The following is a 27997-nucleotide window of genomic DNA, read 5'->3' as shown; positions in this document are numbered from 1 at the left end:
GAAACGATTTCCGAGAACAGTGGTTTTCAACCCAAACTGACAACATCAGTCCACTGAGAAACAGTCACCTGTCTCCAACCTGCCTGAACTCCCATCAGTCAGAGAATTTTCTATTTTTCTGTAGTTTTTCTATACTTTGTATTAAAAAAACAAAGCAAAACAAAAAGAAAAACCCACAAAACCCATTAAAACAGTGAGGGGGTTTTGTGTTCATGTTTTGTTTTCCCTGAATCTGCAATCTGCATATTTCTCCGAATATGCAGAGCAGGATTAGGAAACGCTATCTTGGAAGAATCAAAGAGCTGTGACGGGAACAGGTATTTTACTGTGACTTTTATCACCTCGGGACTCAGGAGACGACAGCGTATGAATCCCCGTGGCCTCCGATGCAAGTAAGCGAAGGCCGTGCACAAACCACGCAAAGAAGTAGTTACTGGGTCCCACATTTGAGGGGCTTTTTATAATAAGGTTACGCCAGAGATACAGCAACAAGGAAAGAGTAGTTTATTTAACAAATCAGAACCCTCACAGCCACGTGAAACAACGACACAGACCGCCCAACGGTTCAAGCGCGCTCGGGACATTTAACACTGCCAGTGGCCTTGAATCTCGAGTTCCGCTCGGAGTGAGGCTCCCCGACCGCCTAGGTGACCAGTCTTCGCCCTCGACGGCGCCCAGGATGGGATGACATGTCAGGACAGACAACGCAAGGCTCACACCCCCTCAGGGCTCCTGCTCGCCTGAGACAGGTCACACGGCCTTCAATGTTTCTCAACGCACGTTCTTTCGTGAGAAAACAGTCGTCGATGGTTTAAAAGTAAGTTTCTGAAGACGCGGATAAAACACATTCGCCACGGAAAAACCCGGCACTGGCGAGCTCGGCGGCTTACGAGCGAAACCGCGGACGTGACCTTCGCACCAAGTCCTTGCGGCACCTGCCCACGTTCTTGTCTCCTGAAAAGCCCTCCCGTTCAAGGTTGAGTGGACGCTTCTCAAGCACAAGGAAACAAAGCGAGAGGATACGGTCTCTGCGGGCAGGAGGCCACAGCATCTGCTACCAGTGCCAGGACGCAGACCAGACGCGCGGTCTCGGGCCCTGGTCGGCTCCGCCGCGGGTCCCCGTCCGCGGGGCTCGGCTTCTGCCCCCGGAAGGAAACCACGGAAAGGCACTTACCCAGCTCATCTGGGAGAAGGCAAGGGAAGAAGGGGCCGCCCCTGCACGGCGACCACGAGTCCCCCGGCCCGGCCGGCGCGGCGCACGGCCCCCTTCCGTCCTGTGGACGCGGCCTCGGGGCCGTCAGGTCCTCCGGCCGGCGGGCGCACCGATGGCCCGGGACCGCGGACGGTCGTACCTCACAGACACGACGAGGAACAGCAGGAGGGTGGCTCCCTGGATGGCGGCCAGGAGGAAGAAGTAATAGTCCAGACGGCAGCCGTTGATGTTCCCTGGGGAGGACGAGAGAGGCGTGAGCTGCGCTTGTGGACCTCCGAAGGTCTCACCTACCACCTTCGGTCCCGAGCAAGGTCAGGGTGCTCTTCACCTGCAGCTATTAGGAAATAAGCGCCTAAAAGTCGAAGACCCGTGTCTCCGAAACGCAAGATACACAGCGCGCTGAAGCTGGCTGTGTGTCTCCACCACAGGCGGGGTGGGGGGGTCCCTGGCGTGACCCCTGCCCCTCAAACGTCCCCCCCCAGAAGACAAAGGAGGAGGACCAGGGGGCTGCAGCGACGCGACCTGTTTCTGCCCACACCCCCAGGGGAATCCGGGCGGTGGGCCGAAGAGAAGCGTGCGACAAGGCGAGTGACGGGAGTGCCGACTGGACGCAGCAGAGAAAGTCTTTTTTTACTTGAAGTTGCTCCCGCCCGGAAAGAGCAGGGAAGTGAACAAGGGACCCCCTGCGCCCCTGCCCACACCCCTCCCCCGACCCGGAGCAGATACGAGGCCGCACCCCGCTGCGTCCCTGCCCCCGGAAGCAGATACGTGGTCACACGGTGTTGCCTTCCAGTCTTTTCCTGCAGCGCTTGCCCCTCAAGGTCCGTGGTCGTGCCCCCCGCAAACGGCTGGCCTCGCGCGGAGCCGCCGTCCGGCGGAACAGCAGGAAGGCGACTAAAGAGAGCCCATCTCCATGCGGAGTCCTGCGGGTGCTGTTCCCTGCAACTCGGGTCTCGGATCTGGACGTTTCTCAACACCGCACGCGACACCAGAAGGCAGCCTGGACGCCGCGGCCACTTAGGGCTCAGGATTTACCGCATGGTCCGGGAGCTCGGGGACACCGAACTCACTCCAGAGCGCGCGTGCCCTTCACAAGCCAGAGTGCACGGTGACATACACTCTACGTACCACAGGAAGACAGAAGCGTGTCTTTAGATGTTTTCCCGCAAATGCGCAGGTCTCAGCATCCTCAAGGTGATACAGGAGCGAACTTGACCCCAGTAGCTAACATACCAAATGCTCAACTCGGCCCCAAGCACTCAGCGCGGCATTTCCCATGCAATATTCCCTTTAGTTCCCAATAAATCCCGAGGAGGCGGAAGAGGTTCCAGCCGCAGACCGTGGAGATCAACCAACAAAGGTCAAATCCAAATGGCCTGACGGTCTGGGCTGTTTCCTCACCTGCAGAAGGGGGCCCACGAGACCTCGCGGGCAGCGTCATCATTTGGAGGAAGCGAGCAGGTAACGACCCTGACACAGTGCCCAGCCCGCCCGTCTGCCACCGTCCTGTCTCAGTCTCCAGGTGGGTCCAGGACCATCCACCCCACGGACTAGCGGTCTCTCCACGGGAGAAGCGAGTCTTTAAAGCACCGCTGACCCAACCGCTCACCACGGAGAAGCAGGAAGGACGCGTGGACAACATACAGCGATGTTTCTACACAAACATCCACGCACAACACGTTGCCCTGGGCTCCCTACATGGACTGACCCTGTCACCACGGCCCAAAGGCGTCCCACCCCTTCCGCCATCTGTCACCTACTGAAAAGGCTCCCTGACACATCTCTCGACAGATGAACAAACACTGTACTTGGTCTCACAGCAGCTCTGACTTCTTACGAAACGGAGGCTTTGTTCCTCTGAAGGGCTTTGTGAAGCTGGCTTATCCTGGTACATCCCTCCATCTGAACATATACTCATCTGCACCAACGTTTCCGGAAGCCCGTATTGATAAACGCAGCTAACAATACATCGAATGTACATTTGTACGTGTGCTCACACACTTCTAGAGAACTCTCGTGCACACGGGCTGCGGGAGACCATGATCTGGCACGCGGGCTGGTTTGGGAAGGGATGTGGGGACACCTGAGCTTCGGCAGGCCACCTCTCAGCAGACAGGCAAGAGCGGCGCCTGAGCCCTCACGGCGGGCCAGGCTCCATTCGGGCACTGGGAGAGAGCCGCACGCCCTTGGTGGAGCCCAGGGTCTGTGGCCACCACCGTGCTGTCGGCATTCAACGCTAGGCATTCAACGCTAAGAGACGAGGTCGTTGTCGGAACACCGGTGATGTCACTCTGCAGGCCGACTTTGAAATGCGAATCTGCCCAAAGTGAAGAGCCATTTACAACTTCCGAAGCTTAGAGCGGCACGCCCAGGGACTATACGCTGCGTTCCCTGGCAGGTCGGCCTGTGGGGGTGACAGAGGGCATTCAGAGATGGCGTCACCCCGTAGAAGCAATCGCCCCGTGCTTTCTGGGGCCTCTTTACCGACTGCAGGACGATGCACATACAGACAAACTCTGGGAGGTTGTACTTGGGAGGACAGACGCCTGGGCCACAGAGAACTGACCTTACACGTGCCCCAGACACACGTGCGAGAACCAGCATTTGACTCATGACAGCCTCCAACTGGAAACCTCGCTAGCACCCAGCAGGAGAGAACAGGTAAGTGAACTGGACAGACTCCTCCCCCGGCTACTCCTCAAATAATAAAGAACCAGCCACGGAGGATCCACCTACGAGAGCGTGGAAGGGAGCGGCCACAGCAGAGCACAGGACAAAGGGGGTCCGCGGTGCCGGACATCACAGCGCTCCACACCTAGCGGGGTGGGGAGTGGGCTGGCCGCAGGGAAGCCTCCCGAAACGTCCTGCATTCTGATCTGGATGGAAAACATCTCAAACTGTGCACTTCAGACCGGTGCCCCTCACCGTATGAATCACTCTGGGCCCGATGAGGATGGAAACCAAGCACGCCCGCAGAACAGGTAGGGAAGGAAGGAGGGGGAAGGGTGGGGGCTCTCCCTTCACACCGCAGTCCTATGACTGCACGGGAAGCCACTTCGTGGGCCGATCATGACACACTAAGCCAGCTCTAACGCCACCTGCTTCAGCAGCAGCCTGAACACAGAAGCTGAAGGGAAGGAGTGGAACAGCAGAGAGTCAGGAACAGCACGGACGGAGCCCAGGATTACACCTGGGCTGTTAAAACCAGGTTTGATTTTGGAGGGGGGCTACCGTGTCCCATTCTCTGCCCAAATCCCCAGGTGGGAGGGAGCAGAGAGGGAGCTGCCTGGACTACTGCACGGTTCCTACATCCGCGGCCTCGCCTCGCCTCGCCACTCAGGCTGCAGGGGCCGCAAGCACAGCTCACCAAAACTCTCCTCACTGGCATGGCAGTAAGGAGCGGGGAGCGGCGTGGGGCCGTCCCAGGCTACACGCTCTGAAAACAACACCAACACACAAGACCCGGGTCCAAGCCTGTGCGTGTGCCATGTGCAAGGACTGGAGATGAGCCTCACAGGGCAGGGCTGGAAGCAACCCTGTCAGAAATAAGGGGTAAACCAGGGTAAAGTCTCAGATACTCAATTAGTGACTAAATACTAAATTAGCCCAGAAGGGATCAAATCTCTGGGAAGCAATGAGATTGACCAAAACCAATCAATCCTTCAGGATATGCTGAAAACTAAGACAAAGACATAGAATCCACATTGAGGAATCACAGAGACCTGGTGTCTGCAGCAAGGCTCTCTCTGAAGGAGGGCTGTCCTGCGTGCACAAGAACAGATCACGGTCACCAGAACCCGTGAGATTTCTCGGATGCCGTGTGCACCTGCTGTCCCCTCCAGGGGCCCCACGTGCAGAAACCAAGCCCTGGACCTGCCCGCTCTCTTCAGGACGACCAGGTCTGCGCCTGCCACGGAGACACTCCAGCAGCTGGAATGCACTGCAGCCCACGCCCCAGGGCCCACACTGACGGCCTAGGTTTCTGGGCATCACATTGGGACCCACAGGCTTACACTCACCCCTTAGGATGGGAACTTAACTCAGCGCAGGGCTTTTGGAATTCTGTAATTTCTGGCAAAGTCCCCACGCTTTCCTCAGAGTTTCAAGGGGATTTAAGACCTGAAGGTGGCTAAGAGTGCTGACCGGAGTTAATGCTGCAAGGTTACATAAGGATGTAATGAAGTAATAAAGTTGCTTTCAGAAGCAAAACGGTAACATAAAAAGAAAGAAACTTCCTTCATCTCCTGCGTCCATTTAAAAGCCACCATAAATCTGGAAACAGCAAAACTCTGGTCTTTTTTGAGTGACTCTGTTTAGCACCCAAGATGCCACCTACTGGTGTGAGCTGTAAAATCCCATTGTGACAGGTCACAAGGAAAGAAAAACAACTATTTACCTACCTGTTTTTTTAATACCAGAAAATGTAAAACTACCGTCAGGAAAAGAAAGGAAAATACAAACCAAGATTCAATAAAGGGAATTATGTGCTAGAGCATTTATCTGCCTCACGAAGATTGTGGTCCACAAGGGGGTCCAAGATGTCTCCGGAAAGCAGCAGCCCCAGAGACTGGCCCCTGGGGCAGACAGAGGCTCACAGGGGCCTCGGGAAACTGGTCAGGATGAAGGAGATCAGGTGTTTTGGGGGGGGGGGGGGCGGCTCACGCCAATCCAGGAACTGCACACGGCCGCCCCCGGGCAGCCCACCTCCCCTAACGTGACCTTGGCGCTCAGACGCCTGGCCTGCCGTCGCGTAAGCACCGGGTTCTGCCAGTGGCCGTTTTCAAACTGCCGGCGGGGCCCTTACCGAAGTCTGTGTGGTTGCTCATCCAGCCGATGGCTTTGATGGACACCAGCTCCAACAGTCCAGAGCCCACGAACGAGCCGACGCCAGAGAAGAAGAAGAAGAAGCCCATGATGGCGCTCTGCATGGACTTGGGGGCCGCCGAGTAGGCAAACTCTAGACCTGTAAAAACAAGGGGGTTGCTTCTGTGAGAGGCGCGGGCTGACGGTGCCCTGCCTCAAACGGCAGGGTGAGCACGGGCCCCACGTGGGGACTCAGCTCCCTGCCCTACTCTGAGGACCGTAGTTAACACAAGGTCAAGAGGTCAGGGGCCCCTTCTCTTCACCATGACAGTCCTTCCAGTCACGGGGCAAAATGTCAAGTCCTTGCTTTCAAACTGAAGGTAACATCTGACTTCTCAGTGCTTGGATTTCGGGATGGATCCGTATGGAAAGAAAGAGGTTAAAGAATCAAACTTCTTTATTTTCAACCGAGAGGGGTCTGAAAACAATGTATGTACACTAAAATGGGATTCTGTGTTAAGACTTCTATCTTAACGGCAATATATCTTAAAATAATTTCAACAGAGACACCTATAAATTCCAGTTTTTATAATAACTAGATGTGGAGATGCGCAGTGTAGACAACAGTTTGATTTATATCTTTCACAGATCGTGAGCCAATTCTGCGGGAGTCGCTGAGAGGTGAGGAGGGGGAACCATCACCCACATCCCCCCACAACACACCCAGCTCTGTCGATAATTTTCTCGCCCTTCCCCTCCCTCCCAGAAGCCGGACACAGGCCTGCACACAACACACCTGTCCACACCCCACAGAACCTCACTCCCAGGACAAGAGAGGCTGGTGCAGACACGTTTAGCAATCAGGTTTGCCTCCTTCACGAAGCCGACCCAGCACACCCAGACACCCAGAGCTCTGGCAGCGGCCCACGGCCGGGGGCCTGGGGGCTGCAGGGTAACCGCAGAGCTGTGCCCAGGAAGTGCCCGACCCGGGACTTCCTCCTTCCCCACAGCAGGGGACAAATGCATGGGAATGTCTTTGGGAAACCTGGTTTTATACCCAGGAAGGAAGGAGAACCTCACTTCTACAGGATTACTGTACTTACCAACTCACATTCTGAACCGTAGCTGTTGCCAGGAGATACAGAGGCAATCTGTTGTCCCTGCGTCACCCCCCCAACACAGGGACACGCCCTCCTGCCTTCAAACCAGACCCCAACCCTGACCTCAGAGGAGCCTCACCTGCTATACTTGCAAAGATCTCACTGACGCCAATCAGCACGTACTGTGGGACCTGCCACCATATGGGCAGGTCGGCAGCGTAATACACGACCCTTCCGATGGTCTGGTTAATGGTTTTCTCTTTAACAAGGTCCAGCCTTTTGCTTTCCAAAATTCCTGGAATTAAGTAGGAAATAAGTAGGTTAATAGAACCTCTGTTCGTTAACATTTGCAATTAAACTAAAAAACTACAGGTCTGTTACGATTATTATTTTGAAAATCACATGAAGGGGGGCGCCTGAGTGGCTCAGTCGGTTGGGCTTCCGACTTCGGCTCAGGTCATGATCTCGCGGTCCGTGAGTTCAAGCCCCGCGTCGGGCTCTGTGCTGACAGCTTGGAGCCTGTTTCAGATTCTGTATCTCCCTCTCTCTCTGCCCCTCCCCCGTTCATGCTCTGTCTCTCTCTGTCTCAAAAATAAATAAACGTTAAAAAAAAAAAAAAAAAAAAAATCACATGAAGGGACAAGGCCCAGGGACACAGCTTTCCCCGGAGGTCCCCAATCTAGAGAACCTCCCGGCTCCCAGCTTCCTAGTTACTCAAACACTGATCGAACCATACACGACTCATGTGGGCTTTTCACGGCGCCTCACACAGGAGACTCAACACGTGGGGTTTAATCCTCAAACGTCCGGATGGCTCACCTGTACCCCTTCTGTTTCTAACAGGAGGAGCCGGGCCACGCTAAATAGCGCTGTGGCAGAGTAAGAATGCGTCGGCTTGTCAGAAGGCAGTGAGGCTGGAGACGTTTTCTCGTCCTGGTACCCGACTCGGGCTGCCGTGCTGACTTATCGTTACTCCTGCAACCTGCTACTGACAGTGACGCCAGGTTCCTTGTGACCCCAGCGAGCAGACCGCCTTCAGCGGCCCTGTGACCCCGCTCAGCTACTGGTCTTTCGTCAAGTGCAACAAAGAGACACTGGAAACAAGCAGGAGTACAGACAGCCACTCCCTGTAACACGCATGCACGCGTGCACACGCACACACGCGCACACACACACACACACACACACACACACACACACACGGAGTGAGGCTGACAAAAAACAGCCGTAGCACCAAGTTCTTAGGTGGAAGAGGCCACCACTTTTGTTTCTAAAGAACTCTGTGAATAAAATCATGGACCCCAGGCTTTGAAAAGCACGCCAACGCGTACGTATTTAAAACCAGAGAGTGGGGAGGGTCCAGGCTACCAGTGAGGGGTGGAAGACACATTCTGGAAGCTGTCCCCAAGCTACGTGTCCAGTGAAACGTCCAGAGAGAGAACGCGTGGAAGGAGCAAGGGAAGGGGACGCCTCCGGCTCACTGCCATCAGAGACACCTGCGTCCCTTCCCTGGCCGCGTGTCCAGGGGACCCCAGCCCCCACACCACGTCCTCTCACAGGACATGCAGGTGCGGAGCCGTCTGGCTAGTGCTCCCGCCTGCTGGGGACAGGGCGTCTGAGGCGTGTGGTGCCTTATCCACGAGTGACAGCTGTCCTACAGCAGGGCTGTGGGCAGCAGTGTTAGCCCGGCTGGAGCATCTTCCAACCACGGGACAGAGTGTGACCCGCTTCCTGTGGGTCGGCCGAGGTTCCCCTCAGACTGCAAGGTCACGGCACCAGCCACCAGCGTGCAGCTGGGTCTGTAGGGAAGCACCCTTCCAACCAGTCCTGGGGGTGAAAACTGAAGCGGGAAAAAACTCTCTTCTTCACAGGGAAGGCTGCACAGTTAAGGGGATGTGTGTAAGTGAGTATCGGGGGGCAGGGACACCAGCGGGGACATCAGAGGAGAGATGTGACGCGCCGTGGGACAAGACCTCTGTGGTCTCAGCAAGACAACACGGACACGACACAGACTGCGGGAGAGGAGGCCGGGACAAGGGGCAGTGGCCAGGGGGACCCAGGTGACAGGCCCGGGAGGGGACATGAGAAAACAGATGAGGGAGCTCCTGTGGGGGCCGTGGGGCCAACCCCACAGCAGACAAGAGGACGCTGCCAGTGGAGGCTGGGGGGCTCCACCAACGACAGAGGCCTGGGCACAGGCCGTCATCAGTGTTAACAGTGGGAAATAACGAGGAAGCACAGACGTAACGGGAAGGAACGTGCTGGAACAGCCAGCGCGGCAAACTCTTCAGTGAAGGACGTGACTCTGCACAGGTCCAGACGAGCACCCGCGGCGGGGGCCGGATGAGGGCCACTGGCCAAGGTGAGGGGAAGGACCAGCCACGACACAGCCGGCAGGCAGGAGTGAGGGGAGAGGGGACGCCCAACAACACGGCAGAAGAAAGATTTGAGAAACACACACCTGGAGTAACAAATGGGCGCCATTTACGGCGTGTTCCTTGAGCCAACGGGCAGCCCTGTGCTCGCGGCTTCACAGACACAATGGCATGTGTGATTCACAGAACTGGACAGAATCCCCTCCAAGCTCTTTAACCACGAGCAGCGCTAAGTCTGCCCCCCACCCCGTGCCCGGGTCTCAGGGGCCCCGCGTGCTCTGCCTCGCTACCAAAGGGCCATCCTCCCTTGGTGACGCAGTGAACCCCTGGAGAAGAGCGAGAACAGCCTCATCAGCTCGAAACACAGGGACGACCAGACACACACCCCTCCCAGCCCTTGACACAACAAGTAGACAAAAAGTAAGGCTTCGTGTGGGGCAAGGGCTGCAATCTGGAGACCTGCAGGCAAGGCCTGGGCACCATCGACATGGCACACGGCTCAGGACTCACTGAACGGAGGGGCCACAAAGGTCAGTGCTCGGGCGGCAGTGCGGGAGGCCCACACAGAGTTTCAGGGAGGGTGTGGGCAGGATGCACAGACTACCACATTCCTGGACCGTGTGCTCACCCGTGTGGCCCCAGGCCCCTTGAAGGCACTGAGTTTAGGGCCCCTGCTCTAAAGCATCTGATGAACACAGCTGATGGCACAGCAGAGGAACCATCGTATTCAGCACCCTACAGACGTCTTAGGAAGTGCTACCAGGACAAGAGAGGAGGGCCCAAAGTCCCCAGTGCGGGAGTCATAAAGCCATGATCTCTCCCAAATCCACAATAAAAGTAGGCATCCTTAACCTACAGCTAAACATCAATACCATGGGAACAATTCTCTGAAATTACTCTTGGGTCATACAGGAAATACAATCCCATTTACGCGCCCTTAGAAAACAACAGACATTACAACAAATCCAAGCACAGGAAACCTGACAAAGCAGCAGCGACAGGCAAATTCATACCATTCCGCGGTTTCCACTGTTAAACAGGAAAGAGTGAGTAAAAGTAAGTGAAGGATGTAACGCACAAGAGAGAGACACAGAACCAACCCGAGGTAATAGAAATGCGTCCCTTAATTGTTCTCTGTTATTAGAAAACACAGAGAAAGCAAAATTGATAAAGTCAAGAGCTGTGTCTACGGAACAATATAAAACACATACAGTTCTGGCCAACCTAATTTGAAGAAGAAAGAGCACAGAATACACGAAACTGTAAATGAGGAAGGAGGCCCCACAGGCTTATTTAGAAGACTATATTTATCTCCAGCCTAGAACTCAGTAAAATGAACGGCTTACTCGGGACATTAGAAAAAAAAAAGCTTAAGGGATTGCGAAGAAAACACGATCTGCACAAAACTGAGAAGAGGTGAAAAAGTCACCGCACGTCTCCTCAGAGTGAGGGGCTCACAGGATTCTCCAGGCGAAGACCTGGACTCCCAGGGAGGAGACGATCACCGTCCCCTGTGGAAATATTCTCCTGCGCACAGGGCCTAGGGGTGCTTCCGGGAGGCCAGGCAAGGTCAAGCGCGGTGGGGGCGAGCGGGCGTCAACAGGACAGCAGAGTCCCAGCAGTCAAGGCCAGCACCCTCCCACCCTCTCAACACACAGGTGTTTCCGAAATGCAGGAGCGAACATCAGGAAGTTAACGGAAATCAAAAACGTGAACATCCCAGGGCGTGGGGGCGGGGGGCACACACGTGACCCTCTTGGAAACCAAAACGTGGTACCTGAGGAAAAGCCAACTTTCATTCCTGCCAACGACACTCAGTAAACGTGAAACACAGCTGACAAATTTGGCATCGTCGTGAGTGTGTATCTCAAACTCAAGTTCTAAGCTGCCCGCTGAGCCGCCCAGTGGACGCCCCCTACCAGCCTGGCGGGAAGCCCAGCCAACACCGCCCAACAGACACAGGGAGGGAGGGTCACCGCGAAGGCAGGAGAAGAAACCGTGTGATCTGAAGGCAACAAGAGACCATTTGAGAAGAATTCACTGCAACTCAGGATTTAAAAAACCTCCATGTGAGCAAGCGGAAACACCTCGTGCAGCGAGGAACAAGCCCAACGGAAAATGGGCAGGACCTAAAGTGAAGATGTGTATAAAACTGCAAGACACCGGGGTGCCTGGGGGGCTCGGTCGGTTGAGTGTCCGACTTTACTCAGGCCGTGATCTCGCGGTTCGTGAGTTCGGGCCCCGCGTCGGGCTCCCTGCTCACAGCTGGGAGCCTGGAGCCTGGGTCTCCCTCTCTCTCTGCTCCTCGAGGCCCTGCTTGCTCTCTGTCTCTGTCTCTCTCAAAAATAAACATTAAAAAAAAAACAAAAAACCTGCAAGACACCATAAATAAAGTTAACGGAAAATGATTCAATTGGAAAGAATATTCCTAAGATGAAAGTCTGGATTTCCACATCAGGATGAACAGGAAGAGCCCAGTAGAAAACGCCACAGAGCATACACGGTACACAAATATCGGGGCGGGTTATTTGGGGGGAAATCACCACCACCACCACCACCATACACACTGAAGTGAAGACATAGCGTGTTTAAGCCCTTCAGGTAAGAGACTCACAGAACAGGTGCTCAGTACGGACAGGGGTGCTGATGGAACGGGGCGGGCAGCGAGCCAAGAGCAGGCACGTGCACGGACAGGCGTGTGCGCACAGACTGGAATCCGCCAGCGTGTGCAGCGAGAGAGGCTGGCTTAAAAAACGACAGGACATTCAACAGCAGAATATCATGTAGTTGTTAAAAGCCGTAACTTAACTGTGTAGCCGCCACAGAAAAACGGTATATGTAAACAAGGAGAGTAGATTATAAATGTGGCTGGTTCGTTTCGTTTCTATTTATTAAAAAAAACCCAACCAAACAATGTACCTGTAACAGAAAAAGTTCTAGGAAGACATGACGTGGTGGTCACTGGATGGTGAGGTTCTGGATGCACTGAGGTCGCCCCTGCTTCCTCTGTGTGTCTGTAATGACCACGGATTGACCATGTGACACTAATTTCTAAAGACCCGCTGTGGACCAGGGGTTCTTAACTAATGAAAGCTATAGCCCAAAAAAGGCTCTCAGCTGGTTCTGCCCCAATTTCAGGATGCTCTCGGGCCCTGAAGTCTGCGCACGGACCCCTGCCCACACCCGCGGGACAGAGTCCCACGACACAGTCACGAGGCACAGAGGGGCCGGCAGGCGGATGGAGGGCACCACCAGCCCGGGACAATGGCAGAGCCCCTCACCACCTTCCCGGAAGAGAATTCCGTCAGGTTATCGAAAGCCTTCAAAGGGTGCCATGATTACGCTTCTAAGTATTTGGAAAGGAAAGAAATTCTGCCGTGGCGGCGACCATGGCAGTGAAAACAAGAGCCCTGACACCCAACACTGGAGAGCTGTACGTGAGCGTCGGACACGGGAGGATCTTCATGATACTTCAGGGCTTTGTAAAGCGCGTGACAAAGGAAACGAAACACGCCTACCACACACCACACAGATAATTTTGCCCGGGCACCTGCAAAGTGGTAACTGCAGATTTCCTTAGGCGGTGGAATGATGTGTCCTTAAGAGTGTGTGTGTGTGTGTGTGTGTGTGTGTGTGTGCGCGCGCGCGCACGTGCGTGTGCAACAGCTCATCTGTATTTTGGGGGTTTTCTCCTTACATGTAACATGCATAGCTTTTATTACACTCTGTGGTTTTTCTGACGCTTCTGTTTTCTCATCAGGCTCAAATCAGCTTCCACAACAGGATTTCATGTTTGCAAAAACACAAAGGAGGTGCATGTGCACAGACACACAAAGGAGATCAGGCCAGTTCACACCATCCCAGGAGAGAGGCTCTCTAGGGAAATTACAGCTCGTTTTTATTTTCTTCTCTATGCTTCCAAGATTTCCTCTCCTCCCGTGAGCACATATCGCTTCAGTAATTTAAGAACACACACACAATTTTTAAGAAGAAAAGGAAATCTAACCAACGAACACACTTCCTTTTTTCTTATGCACACTTGAGAAAACCCCTCGGGCCTGCCTGATTCTTCTCATCTCAGGGACGCTAAAGAAAACACTATCACCAGCAGGCATGGTACTAAATGGAAGCTATTGATTGGTTACGGGAGGAGGTAGTAAGTTCAAAGGCAAAACAGTTTCCTTTCGATTAAAATTTTGGTTTGCTATGAAAGTTTCAGGTCTCTACTCAAAACGTATTAATGTTCCAATTAAGTAACACTCGCCAGAGCTGGAAGTCACGCTGTGAGAAGCTCGGGCCCCTGTTTACGATGCAGTTAATAAACTGCTGGGTTCAAGCACAAGACATTTAAAATCTCCGAACCGGTGACATCGAGGCCCCTCCCCAATATCCGGCCACCAAGCACAGACAGCCTTTTCAAGCCTCTTAAGAACAAGCATAGCGGGTGTGTTCCATTCCTGAGAAATCAATTCCTACGCGGAGTCTCAGGGCCGTTTGGCCACACGCGCGCCCCGCAGGGCGCGAGCAGCCACTCAGGGCACGGCCCGTCCGCCCCACTGGCGCCGGTGACGGGCGGAACCGCCAGGCCGACCGGGCACCCTCAGCGGTCACCGTCTGCCTGCTGCCTCCCACACGGACACATAGAGACCCCCAGAATGCCCTCCCCGGCTCTCAGGGTGCCCCCCAGAAGCTGTCCAGCCGGAAATCAAACCAAAACGTAAGATGGTGTTAAAGGAGCCCGAACTTAGAATCTGCTAGGAAATGCCTGAAAACCGAGGACACCGCCCTGCCCAGAGGGACAGAACAAGCTGCCTTCCCCAGCACGTGACCAGCGTGGCCACGGTCCAGACAGGGCTCCCCGATGCAGGGACGGAGGGGAGCTGCCCAGGCCAAAGCCGAGCCCACGGCAGGTGCTCAGGGGAGGCGGGACACAGACACCAACCCCAGGCCGCTCTGTTACTCCAGACGGCCCCGATGATCTCCGATCCTGCTCAGTGAGACCTGCCCCCTGTAATTTAGTTCTTATTTGCTTTTGCTTATTTCCCTATGTGCCCCAGGACTGGAAGGGAAACAGAATTATAAAGAAAGCACACAGTAAAAACTTCATTCAGACACAACCTCACTTTAATTATCTATTTGATCAAGAGAAAACGTAATTGTCTTCTAAAATGTCCCGGTCGCTGCAATATAGATCTCTTAAGCCTAGGGACTCATTTCTTTAAATCTATTAAGTACTGTATCAATATGTTCACTCTGGGGACAGTGCAGGGAGGCTGCTAGAAAACACTGCCGGAGAATATTAAATTCCGTCTCGGCAGGGCTTCACGTTCAATTCCTCATAACACCGGGTGATATACAGTTGGTTCAAGAACATCAGCTTTTCTGTTCTCGTTATGTAACTACGCTATCCTACGATTCCATAATTTTCAAATATTGATGAAGGAAGAACTCCAGAGCAACTTGAGGAAGTCAGTGATACCTCAGTTTCATCAGAAGAAGATATTCCAATCTACGGTTCAGAAGAGAAGAATCACGAAAACACGAGGGAGGCCCCAACGGAAAACTCCCCCCTTAGGGCTGGGATACTTGAGGCATCAGCTCTCAACCGTTTCTTTCTAGGGGGTGCAGGCTGGTCGCAAACCTGTGTTTGATAAAACCTTTCTTGTCACGAAATGCACAGTTTTACATAAAAACGCAAACGGTCCAGGGCAGACTGAAGCCGACTAGTGGACCTAACGTTAAGAACTAAGGGTTGAGAATCCCCATCTTTGAGAATTACATCAACATTCATCCATTCGGCAATCGACAGTTGTCCAAAATCTCAATCAGGAGGGAGACAACAAGCCTCCTTTGATCCAAGCCAAAAGTCACCTTCCAGAGTACGTGGTTTTGGCTCTAGAAGGAAAATGGCGGAGCCGCGGGAAGAACATCTTACACGTCACATAACGGAAACTAGAAAACAAACACCACCCACGTTCACGATGTTCTGTTTTCTGGTGCACACACGGCAGGACCGGGGGCCAGTCACCATGCTTGGAGTCACCCACGGCTGCCGAAGCCGGTTTCGGGCTCTCCGAACGAGACACAGACACCACCTCACCTGCAGCGAAAGCAGAGCACATCACAAAGAACATTCCAACGGCAATCCTTTTTAGGGATGATGGGAGTAGGCCGTTTCTTCGCAGAATGGGATCAACCAGTTTATCCTTCAAGGGAATTAACAGCAGGATGAGAACCGCGTCGAACATGGTCAGCCAGGCCGCCGGGAACTGGAAACACACAGACAAGGTTAGTTCTTGGGAGGAACACGCAACCACGTAACTAATGTCCAACGGGGACAAGTGTCTTTCCAGAACAACCCACTCCTACCAAGTGGAACCGCCTAAGGAAAAAGTCCAGGTTCAACACACTAGAACTGAAAAAGACCTCTTTCTAAATGCCTCTGTGTCTGCGCTTCTGTGCTTTAAGGGGGCCAAGCGCGGTGAGGATGCTGGGGTTTAGTGACGTTAGTCACCAATCGGTGAGCGACTCAGCCGACCGAGACCCGTCTCTAAAATGAGCAGAAGCCGCTTCCAGCGAGAATGCTCCTGGTTCCCGCAAGGGCCTGCGGGGGGACCCCGTGTGTCACACAAGCTCCAGGGGGACAATTTGCACATCGCCCCGGTTGTTCTCACCGTGTGAGGAGTGGCCGTGAGGCTGGAAATTGCCGGAATCTTCAGGTGGAGACTCTGCAGAACATACGTTGTCTGCATCTGGGTGAGAAAGCGGTACGGTTGGTGTGCGAAGGCTCGAGCACGCGCCCCCCCACCCCGCTCTGGGAGCAGACGCGCAACACTCAGTTTGCGAACAGCCCGGTTATTTGGTCCCCACACGCGTCGTCTGAAGAGAACTTCGAGAAAGAAGGAACAGAGAAATGAGACTCAAAGGGGGGCCTGGGAAACCGGGAGCGCAGCCGCTCCTGGCTCCTCTTGTCGAAGGGTTTTCACAACCCCGAACCAGGCAGAAGGGACTCGGGCACCGACAGTGGGACGCCAAGACCCCGGAGACTCGCAGGAGGGCCACCGAGGCACCCGGGAGCTTCAGGGCCGGGCCGGGCCGGGGGAGGGGGCCCCTGGCGGCACTCACTTGGAAGTACACGGTCCAGTAGGGTATCAAAGCCAAGAAGACGGGGACGATCTTCACAAGGGCCTTCACGTCGTCCACCGTGTCTTCCGTAAACGGCCCTCCGCGAGACCTCTTACATGAATCAAACAGACTGTGTTTAGAAGGGTGCTGAAGGGCTCCAACGCCTTCACTTTGGGAGACAAAATGAAGGAGTTAGTTTTCTTCCACCCCCGGAAACGGGCTGTCTGGCAACAATTTCAGTCTGGAGGCAGGGAGGCAGCTGGCTGCGCTGATGTGCCTTCCTTCAGCCCCTCGCTCACTGACTCACGCCCGACGCGGTTCCTACACCAGCGGCCGCACCGCACGGGGGCGGCCGCGGCGGGCACCGGGTCTCGTCTGGCCTCCAGCTCCGCTCCGGCTGCCACCCCAGCTACGTCGCTGCACCAGCGTTTAGGAAAAAAAGCTGCGCGGGACGGTGTGGATTCTGAGTCACGCTGCTTTTCAAACGCGAAGACCTTGCGACCATAACACTGAGGTTGTTAACAAAGCCGTTTACTTAAACGCAGCCACCGACGCGGCCGTGAGGAAGGGATCTGTTCCGGGGTTGGGAGGGGGGAGGCTGGGGGCGTGACGGTAACACGACGAGGTCACCTGGCAGCAGGGGGCACTGAGAGCCTGCCCGATAACCTTGACCACGAGCCATGACCACCAAGACGCTCCTGTTGGCCCCACTGCAGAGGAGGCAGCCGGGCCGGAAGGGTAAGGACCCCCTGCTGCGGTGACAAAGCCGGGGGCCAGGACGCCACCCGTCCACTCTCTGGCCACAGGCATCACCCTCACGCTCAGGCCTTTGGGTCCCGGCTTGGGCACTAGCAACAGAGCTCGCCCGCTTACTCTAGGCCACTGTCACTAGTCAGAAGATAGGCAGGTCCCAGCGGACAGCTCTAAACTCTCCAGCGGATATGGATGCTCCTAGGTCGTTAGGGGTGAAACAGAAAAATTTGTTTTGTCGACCAACTACTTTTTAAGCCAGAACCACCAGGACATAATTATCTTCCAATTCTGCAACTCGGCTATAAACGGCTTTCTAGTTGTCTGCTTTGTAGCTTAAACTATCCAACTTAAGTTACCACTATTTTAAATCATTTTTGTCTCGATTTTTTTTTTTTTATAACACTGACATTTCTTAACCTGAACGTTCGAGGGGGGGCAAAAAACTGAAAACTAACTTAATATTGCAGCTACGTTTTGGACAGGAAAGGTAAGTTCCGTTCAACAAACATTTACCGAGTGCCTGCATGTCTGGGTCCATTCTAGCTGGGAGCCAGGGACACAGAGGTGGCACCCGAGCCACACGCAGCTTATCTAGTAGGGAACAGAATCAGGAAAACCACGCTCAGGGAGAAATGCTAAATTCCAAAGATAGTATTCAGACTCTCTTTTGAAAATATTCACTAAGCTTCTCCAATTTTATTTTTTGGCCAGAAGATGTCCAGTCCTACGTACCTATTACAGACACGGTCGGTGATTTACCACATCATCTACCCATGTGTTTCTCTAAAATCCTGTCAGTGTCAAAGGACAAACCCATTTTCATACATCAAATCATTCCCATGTTACTGGTCACACAACTTGCATTCCTCAACTGTTCTGAATACCGCTAAGTCAAATGCACCTAACGCTTTCCCTAACTCACGCGTGTTGTTAGCATGTTACTGTGCAACACACAAGGGTCCAACAGGAAGCCACAGACACGAATGCCCTGGAACACAGACAGAACCCAGAAAGGGCCCCAGCGTCACGAGGCCGGTGCTCCCCCGGAACTGTCTGCAGAGGCTGCTGTGTGTGCACAGGTGCGTTCTCCCAGGAAGAGGGTCTAGTGACTCTCAGATTCTCAACTCAAGGTGTGCATCTCAGAAAAGGATTAGAACTATCCCCACTCAGCCTGACGAGCACATACACATCGATTTTCTCACGTGAAATCGACATGGAGTCATCTCCAAAACACAGACCAGCCCAGACCAAAAAGAACCTGGAGCCACCAGAGCAGATCAACACCTCGGCAGAACCCCAGGTGAGGCTGCTCATCCCCCTCCCGGCCACGCAGTTCACGGTAACCGGGCTCTCAGCACGGGCCGGGCCACGCTAACAGCCATGCACACGCCAGCTTCTCAGGCTCCACGATGACCCTGCAAGATGAGCCCCTGTCCCCTGTACGAAGAGGGAATGCGGGCGTGGCAAGGTCATTAGCCTGCCCAAGGTCACAGAGCCCGGACCCGTGCGTAAGGAGAACATAACTCGAGAACTGTCGGGTCCACCAGCTTCTCTGCCAGACAGTCCTTTCGATCTTAACTGTGCCAGTCGCCCAAAACCGAACCCACAGGGAAATCAGATTCTGAAGTAAGAGTCCACACCTTTTTCATCATGCCATTTGTGCAGGACACCCCAAAACGTCCATGAGGCCGTGACGTCCTCCTGCAGGAATGTCTACCAGGTACCACACGCACCGACACCCCAAGCCTTCAAGAGGATGGGTCTGCTCACGAGTACTCAACCCAAGGACCGAACGTGTGGGATGAGAGCCCCTGCTTGGGCCTGATGAAGGCAAGGCCGAGGCACAGCACCAGGAAGACGGCACTGCCACCATCCGCGGTCAGGAATTAGGGGTCTGGGCGCCGCACGGACCTGTCAGAATCCCAGGACGGGCGGGGAGAGCTGAGGGGCCACGGCAGCCCCAGGCGGAGGGGCAGGGCCACAAGAGCTATTTTGGAACAGCTTCAAACCCACCGCATGCGATGAAATACCACACGTTCGTATGGCTCAGGGCACCAGCCACGAGAAGGTGGGTGTGGGGGTTGGCGCACGGAACCTTCCAGAGTTCAGTGCCACCCAGCGAGGAGTGTGCTGCACAAAGCCCTGTGTGGCTGAGGGGTCGGCCTCTGGCTCAGGGACCGCCCGCCCACCCATCAGGAGTGCCTATCAGAATTCTCCTTGAGGGGGTCCACTACCAAGGGTCCCGGAGACTTTTAGGGGTGACAAATACTCTAGACCCTATGTCGAATGAGGCCGTCCTAACTCCAGAACCACACAGTATGAGGGGTGCACTGTACTACGGGTAGATCACGCTTCAATGATAAAGCCCGAAACTGCTGAGCTCTCTTCTTGGGCTAAGTTCCGGACTTTTCTGTATTAATATGCATCGAGGGTGACCTATCATCTGTCCCAGCTTGCCCGGGACTTCCCCAGGACGTGGGACTTCCAGAGCTAAAAAACTGCAGGACGTGGGACTTTCAGCACTAAAATTGGGAAGTCCCATGCAGAGGGGACGATGCAGTTCCCCTCCTGCCTCTCAAAATTCTGCTCGTGTGTCGTCCTGTCCCAGAGCGGCCGCAGGGACCAGTGGATGACGGGGCCCACACTGACCCACTCAGCAGCCGATTCAGAAGACAGACACAACAGCTTACTGTTTCGGAAGTACAATACAAGTTAGCGATTGCTGGATGTTTCATTCAAATGACTTTCAAAGCTTTTTAAAGCCAAAAGGGAAACACAGGGAGTATGTATAACGTCTCTTCTCTACTCTCTGCCAATGTCTATCTCTGTCACTTTTACAGAAGAGGTCCATCCGAGCCAGTGGTGACAGGACACTCAGGGTGGAAGTTAAACACTAAAAGCATGAGTCCCGGAATCAGGCTGCCGGTCTGCCTGTAAGATGGAGACGGCAGGGGCGCCTGGGTGGCTCAGTCCGTTAAGCGTCCGACTTAGGCTCAGGTCATGATCTCGCGGTCCGTGAGTTCGAGGTCCGCGTCGGGCTCTGTGCTGACAGCTCGGAGCCTGGAGCCTGCTTCAGATTCTGTCTCCCTCTCTCTCTGCCCCTCCCCTGCTTGTACTCTGTCTCTGACTCTCAAAAATGAATTAATGTTACAAAAATAAAAATAAGAGAATAAACGTAAAAAAAAAAATGGAGACGGCAGCGCCTTACAACGTCCCCGTGTGCGCGTGAGACACTGAAGCCACCAACCAGAGCCCTGCACACGGTAATGTGCGTCAGACACAAACCAGTATTGTATCCACAGCGCTGGGAGCGTCGTGTCTCAGCCGGCACTCACCCACTGTGACCGTGCTCTCCGATCCGCTTCTGGGGACGGCACGAATACACCAGTATCCTGAACACATGCGTGAAGGCACTGCCATCGGGCGGCTTGGTGATGAAGACACTCTGGCCACAGAGGAAGACCAGGAAAGCCACCCCGATGCAGACCGCTGGGATGAGGTAGCCGGTCACAAAGCCCACGTTCTGCTGAATGTAGGCAACGCCTCCCAGGGAAATGATTGCTCCCAGATTAATGCTCCAATAAAACCAATTAAAAAATCTTCTTGTGGCTTCTGGACCTCGGTCTTTAACCTAAAACAACGGGGAGGAAACAGACTTTAAAACGTGATCATCCTCAAGGAAGAGAAACCCGTATAAGTGACTACGGTCACTGTCACTGTGGCAGCTCATAAGAAACGCAGCCCCACCAAACGGTGCCTACAGATCCATTTGGGGCGCCTGACAAAGGAGCACCCCGTAACTTTAATCACTGCACTTTCTGGGGGTGCTTCTCTTAATCATGCTGAAATCCAAGAAACCCAAGAGAGTTTCTCAAAGTACTGGCTGGGACCACCTGCTCTGCAAACACTGGAATGCTCCCTACAAGTGCCCATTCACAAGACTCGCATTCCAGACCCGCCCAGTCACCATCTCGGGGGTTGGGGCCCAGGAATCGGCATTTTAAACATTTTTCCAGGCGACCTGTATTCACGGTAAGTTTTAGAACCACCGTTGTACAACTCCACACGTTGGTAAATCTGGGGCAAAAAGGAAATCCCAGACTGAACCTAAAACCACATGCTGTTTTCAGATTAGGAAGGCAATCCAGGGAATCGGGAGATTCTGATAAGGGAGAGACTCCTGGGGGGCTCACGAACCCCTCATCTCCTGAACTCGGACATGAGCCCCAGGTCGCACTCTGAGAAGACCACATAATGGGCCCCACAGTGCTGGTGATGTTCCACATGGGGACAGGCCCCTCACACCTTCCCACCTTCCCTTGATTTCCACATCCACACGGACACCTTCTCTACACCAGCCAGTGATCTCACACAGTTTTTATTACCTTTCCTAAATATTTTTTAACATTAATTCATTTTTGAGAGGCCGAGAAAGACAGAGTGCAAGCAGGGGTGGGTTAGAGAGAGAGGGAGACACAGAATCTGAAGCAGGCTCCAGGCTCCCACCTGTCAGCACAGAGCCCAACACAGGGCCTGAACTCACAAGCCGTGAGATTATGACCTGAGCCAAAGTCGGACGCTTAACCGACTGAGCCACCCAGGCGCCCCATCTCACACAATTTTTTTTTTAATTTTTTTTTTAACGTTTATTTATTTTTGAGACAGAGAGACAGAGCATGAATGGGGGAGGGGCAGAGAGAGAGGGAGACACAGAATCGGAAGCAGCCTCCAGGCTCTGAGCCATCAGCCCAGAGCCCGACGCGGGGCTCAAACTGACGGACCGCGAGATCGTGACCTGAGCTGAAGTCGGACGCTCAACCGACTGAGCCACCCAGGCGCCCCTCTCACACAATTTTTAAATAAGCTTCCTAGCTGTGGTTCATGCTGGACTGCATACAAGGACTGCCCTAGGAACCTCTGTTGTCTCCTCCTTAAGTTATGAAGCGTTATGAAAGGCTCCTTTAAGGCTTCATAACTCCTTAAGTTATGAAAAGACTAATTTCTGTTCCAGTAACAGACCTGGTGTGTTCCACAGGGCAGGCCACACTACCCAAGAACACAGAAGGTTCTCAATGGGGGCCCAGACCACCAAGCACCAGATACAAAAAAGCACCTTGGTAGCAGTCATATAACCTCATGTGATAGTTTCACCTCTATGCTTTAAGATTAAAGTACAGATAGGAAATAGCCAAATCTGTGACTCCAAAGAAAAAACATATTCTAATCCGAAATGATTAAGGACGCCTGCTGTCCTGGCAAGAAACCTGCCTCAAGTAATTACATGGGAACCACCACCCCAAACTGAAAATCTGAGTTTTAAATACCCCGCACGTTGTCAGGAGCTTCAACTTGTCCCCCACCCCCGTCAGAAGCGGACAGAGGTCCTAGACCAAAGGCCGGCGTGAACGCAGGCTGAAGGATGTGTCCTGGGAATTTCTCGTATTCTAAGACAGTTCTTCTGTATCAGTAAACTGGACACGAGTGTCCACCCTATCCCAGACACAGACCGGAGGAAACACCAACTGTAAGCAGAGAAATGGTTACAGAGAAAACACAACGAAGGATAGAAACAGCATGAGAGGTGGCAGGGGTGGGGGGCGGCCAGCCTAGCGGGGGAAGAGAACCACGCAATTAATGCAGACAGCGTTCGTATCAGTTCAAGCACGTCGGGCCCTTTTCGTCACGTACGGCAGCACCGCACACATCGTCCTGCGTGAACCTGGCAGTGAACCTGTTCGAACTTCCAAGTGTACTTCATTTTTAAATGTTACTTTAAAAAAAATTTTTTTTACATTTATTTATTTTTGGAGAGACTGAGACAGAGCTTGAGCAGGGGAGGGGCAGAGAGAGAGGGAGACACAGAATCCGAAGCAGGCTCCAGGCTCTGAGCTGTCAGCACAGAGCCCGACGCGGGGCTCGAGCTCACAAACCGAGAGATCAGGACCTGAGCCGAAGTGACCTGAGCTGAAGTCGGACGCCCAACCAACCGAGCCACTCAGGCGCCCCAGCCAACGTTACTTTAGAAATCTAAGCCTGTTACTAAGGCCCTAAATAACCACATACCAGTGTTTTGGTTTTTTTTTTTTCCACAAATGGGAAGCTGGCTCCTGTAAGCTGCAAATCACATGCTTCTGTGCTCTGAGCTGGCAAGCCTACAGCCAGCCACTTCTCACTAGTCACATCACATCGTCATCTGCTCCGGGGCTCATGCCCTTCCCCACCGCGGGTAAACAAGTTTCTCATGTGACCGGTCCAAAGGAGCTACGGCAGTCAATTCACAAAAGTCCAGCGAAAAGAACAGAACCATGTACAGTAAGTCAAACAGCTGGCAGATTTGGAAAAATTCCTTAAAATGCACAAGACTGCAACTTTTTCCCCCCTCCAGGAAAAAAAAAAAAGTATCATTTCCTCTCTTTATCTGTAAAGTAAGTTTTTCTTCTTTCAGTTCACTATTTGAAAGGACGGTCGCGACCTCTGAAAAAGGTTAAACACTGGGGAGAAATAAGGGGCTGGCAGGACTTCCATCGAAACGGATCGCCTTGGAGTCCTCAGTGGCCCATCTGCTATCTCAGGGCCACAGAGGCCCCTCAAAGCTACACTGCCGGACCCCACTCATCTCTCACTCAGAATGCTCCCTCGAGACCCTGCTGGGGGGTGGGAGGGGAAGGGGACAGTGATCGAGAAGCTTACATTACCTTAAGAACACAAGCAGACGTCCTGGACACAAGAAGAGCCAGGAGGTGACGAGTAACCCACCCTGGAGAGCTGCCCGACCGACCGGCTTCACGCCCAGACCTCCCTCCACCCGGCAGGCAGCACCCGGCACCGAGCGAGCCTGTGGCAGAACAGCAGCAACGCCTTCCTTCTGAATGCTTTTCTCCTGATAGAGTCCGCATAGGAAACAATTCCCCATTTGGAAACGTCCATCTCGGTGGTTGGTGGCCTACCCGCACTTGAGCAACCACAGCCACCATCCAATTCCACATTCCATCACGCCACCAAGACACTGTTCCTTTTCAGGCACCTCCCACCCTGTCGCCACTGGCCCCCAGCTACCGCTGTTCTGGCAGTCTTCTTGGTCTGTCCTTTGTGGGCATCTGCGTAGAAATGGAACAAAAAGGACACGTCGCGTCTCACGTGTGGATCTTTCACTTGACACGGTGTTGTCGACATCCATAACGTCATAGCACCCATCAGCGCATCGTTTCCACAGCTGGGTGATATTCCATTGTGCGGAGGGACCACATCCACCTTATCTGTGCACTGGTTCAAGGACACCTCACCATTTTACTGAAATGTTTTAATCTTCCAGAAAAGTTGAAGGAACAGTAAAACATACACTTTGTGTACCCTTCACTTAGATCCTTGGTTCTCTTTTTCTGCACCTGTAAATGACATACTCTCCAGGCTGAATGATTTAAAAATAAGTTGCAGCAGGATGGCAGTTCACCCCACGTGAATCCAGAAATAAAGCCATTCTTCTACATGACCACAGACCATTATCGCACTAAGAAACTTAACGTCGGGGCACCTGCGTGGCTCAGTTGGTTAAATGTCCGACTTCGGCTCAGGTCGTGATCTCATGGTTTGCGAGTTCGACCCCCACCGCGGGCTCCATGCTGACAGCTCAGAGCCCTGATCGGATTCTGTGTCTCCCCTCCCTCCCCCACTTGCACTGTCTCTCTCTCAAAAATAAACATTAAAAAAATTAAAAAGAAACTTAATGTCAATGCGATTTTATCTAATATGTGGTCTATCATCCAATTACCCCAACTGCCCCCCAAAATGGCTTAAAAAACACCGAGGATCCCATCATGACACACACATTGCATTTGGTTCTCAGGTGTAACGTCCTTGAATCTAGAGTGGTCAGTCCTATTCTCTTCAGCATAGGGTCATATTTGAAGAGATTAGGCCGGTCATCTGGTCGGAGAGCACTTTTTTTTTTAAATGTCCATGTGATTAACCATGGAGGGTTCCTTCTTTGTCATGCATTCTAAATAACCTTCACAAGACCATTCACTCCTTATGAATGTTAATTGCTGGTCTATTATCCACTGGAAAGAACTGACTTTTAAGTCAGACAGCCTGGGCCCAAACCCAGCTCCCACTCCCTTGAATGTTCTGTGCAGGCCAAACGTTCTCAGCCTGTTTCTAGGAAGACAGGTAACTCCAGTACATAGATCGTCAAGAGGCTCAGATCAGGCAGCGTAACAAGAACAGTGAGGGCCATGGCAGGTGATCACGTGGCTGTGCGGCCCATGCTGTCCCTTCACTGACGGCCCCCAAGCCCCAAAGCCACAAGCCCGGGCCTCGAGACCCAACCCTGCACGCTTTGTGTTTCTGCCGCAGAATGCCCACGACCCTGGCTTGACCACTTGCCACAACGGAAAGAAAGCACCTTTGTATGTCCACCTCCTTACTGGAAAACGGTAGGAGGTTCACAGGAGATTCAATGACTTCACGTACGCAAAGCACGTTTCACGGGGCAGAGAAGGAAGCATTCAGGACGTCAGGCATCCATCATTCCCAACATCATTAGAAGGTGCCACCTTCCTGTAATGGGTGGCCTGACACAGGTACGCTTACAGCTCGGGTTCAAAGGACAGGCTCTCCCATCCTGGCTCAGTCGCGTGCTGGCTGTGTGACTCTGGGCACACGGTTTTTAACCTCCCCAGCCTCAGCTCCCTCGTCTGTGAAACGAGCAGGACAACAGGGGCGAGCAAGCCCTCGGTAAAAATCACATGGTTATTCAGCACAAAAACCTACGCATCGTCTTTCCTGTTGCTCACAGATGACCCGCCAGCAATTCCTGCCCACTCCACCTCGACTTATCCTGAATCCACTCTGCCCACCTAAGTCCACATCCCCGTCTCTAATCTGGCCAGCGTCACCTGTCTCTACCTGGTCCACGTGTGGGCACCACTTCCCTCACTAGTCTGCACTCCAGACGTCACAAACTTCTTCTGGGAAGGGGCAGAGCGTAAATATCTTAGGTTTTGTGAGACCGCCCGTCTCTGTTACGACTCCACAATCTTGCGACTGCATCGTGAAAGCAGCCACACCACAGCTACTGTGTGACCAGCCGACAGGTAGGGCTGTTCCAATAAAGCTTTCTGTACAGAGACTGAAATGTTAAGTTTCACAGAATTTTCACTTGTCGCAAAACTCTTTTTTTTTTCTCCCCTACCACTTAAAAACTTAAGAACCGTTCTTATTCTTAGCTTGTGGGCCCTCCCAAAAAAGGAAATAGACCAGTTTTGGCTGTCAGGTCACAGCTGCCAGGCACACCTGCTCTAGAGGCCCCCCTTTCAGAAACACACATCCGATCATGTCATTTCCTCACTCAAACCCCACAATGGCTTCCTACTGTGTTCTATTTCTTTTAGTTTTATTTATTTAAATAATCTCTGCACCCAACGTGGGGCTTGAACTCACAACCCCAAGATCAAGAGTCACACTCCTCCAACTGAGCCAGCAAAGCACCCCTCAAAGTCTTTTAAAAACTTCCCAAGACCTGGCCTCTTCTTACCACCTCTCTCCTCACTTCTGTTTTGTTTTTTTTAACGTATGTGCAATACAACCTTACCTAATTCTGAGTGTGTACAATATGTCCTGACTTAATACATCTCATTTAAGTGTTGCAGCATGCCTGTCACTTTAACAGCTAGGGCAACAAGGGCATCCCCGCTCTTGCTGGCCCCAGGCCCTTTGCACCTGTTGTTGGCTTGTCCCCTAAAGCTCTTCTGACAGCTGCTACCTTTGATAGCCTTCAAGACTCCACTCCCAGAAAAGAAGTGACTTCCACCTACAGCCACCTGGCCATCACTCCCAAGAGGCCCCTTCCCAAAAGGGAAGGCCGCTCCATGTGCGGGCCCCCTGGCCATCCCCTAGGAGTGCTCACCCCTCCCCAGGGCGCATCGCGGCCAGTCCCTCGGGCCCAGGCTGCCCGCGGCCCAGCCCCGGCGCACATCTGGGCGCACCTGGCGCGCCCGCGCGGCGCTCACCTGGTCGGCGCCGAAGGGCGTGACGTTGGCCTTGACGGCGCCCACGCCCAGGCCGACGAGCGCCAGCGCTGTCAGCGCGGCGGGCGCGCAGTAGCGGGCGGGAGCGTCCGGGCAGGGCGGCGCCGAGCAGTTGCGGACGCGCGTGGGGCGCGGGGCCCCGCAGAAGGCGGGGCGCGTGGCGGGCGCCGCCAGCAGCGGGAAGGCCAGCATGCCCAGCAGGTAGAGCGCCAGGCTGAGCAGGATGGCGCGCGCGCGGCCGAGCTGCGCGTCGGCCAGCCAGCCGCCGAACGGCGACACCAGGTAGGCGAGGCCCATGAAGAGCAGCAGCGCCTGGCTGGCCTGCGCGCCCTCCCAGCCGAACGGCTCGCCGTTCAGGAACAGCACCAGGTTGGCCGTGACGCCGTAGAAGGCGGCGCGCTCCAGCAGCTCCGTCAGCAGCACGGCCGCGCACGCCGCGCGCCGGCCCTCGAACGCCTCCCGCCGCGCGCCCAGCAGCGGCGCCCGCTCGCCGCCCGAGCCCTCCATGCGCTCGCCGCCCCGCGCCCCGGCCAACGCGCAGCAGCCGCCGTGCAGCCGCCGCCGCCGCCCTTCTCGCGAGACCCACCCAGCCGCACCTCGGCC

The 27997-nt window shown here is 54.0% G+C and overlaps 1 protein-coding gene across 2 annotated transcripts; it reads right to left on the bottom strand.

Annotated features, from left to right (window-relative positions):
- Nucleotides 1-481: 481 nt before the first annotated feature.
- Nucleotides 482-27981, bottom strand: SLC15A4 (solute carrier family 15 member 4). 2 transcript variants are annotated; one of them, XM_019433805.2, is made up of 8 exons: nt 27377-27981; nt 20705-21000; nt 16617-16785; nt 16166-16243; nt 15592-15760; nt 7256-7411; nt 6018-6176; nt 482-1446 (listed from the first exon to the last, which is right to left on the bottom strand). In XM_019433805.2, the coding sequence occupies exons 1-8, from the start codon at nt 27899-27901 to the stop codon at nt 1298-1300; spliced, it is 1701 nt and encodes a 566-aa protein (XP_019289350.2). In that variant the 5' UTR covers nt 27902-27981; the 3' UTR covers nt 482-1297. The 2 variants fall into 2 exon arrangements, with proteins under 2 accessions (XP_019289350.2, XP_019289351.2); XM_019433806.2 differs by lacking the exon at nt 27377-27981 and adding an exon at nt 24065-24882.
- Nucleotides 27982-27997: the final 16 nt, after the last annotated feature.

Source organism: Panthera pardus, unplaced genomic scaffold (assembly GCF_024362965.1).
Source record: "Panthera pardus isolate Hobbes unplaced genomic scaffold, ASM2436296v1 HiC_scaffold_14, whole genome shotgun sequence".
In the NCBI taxonomy this organism is placed as follows: domain Eukaryota; kingdom Metazoa; phylum Chordata; class Mammalia; order Carnivora; family Felidae; genus Panthera; species Panthera pardus.
The sequence above is the reverse complement of the archived record's forward strand: the minus strand, read 5'-3'. Positions and strand labels throughout refer to the sequence as shown.

What these genes read in the sequence shown, in the direction of transcription:
- SLC15A4 (XM_019433805.2), bottom strand. Translation starts at nt 27,901, where the DNA reads ATGGAGGGCTCGGGCGGCGAGCGGGCGCCGCTGCTGGGCGCGCGGCGG. An exon ending in GGAGAGCACGGTCACAGTGG is followed by an intron (nt 16,786 to 20,704) that starts GTGAGTGCCGGC and finishes TGTCTCCCAAAG; the next exon opens with TGAAGGCGTTGGAGCCCTTC. An exon ending in GAGCAACCACACAGACTTCG is followed by an intron (nt 1,447 to 6,017) that starts GTAAGGGCCCCG and finishes CGTCCTCCCCAG; the next exon opens with GGAACATCAACGGCTGCCGT.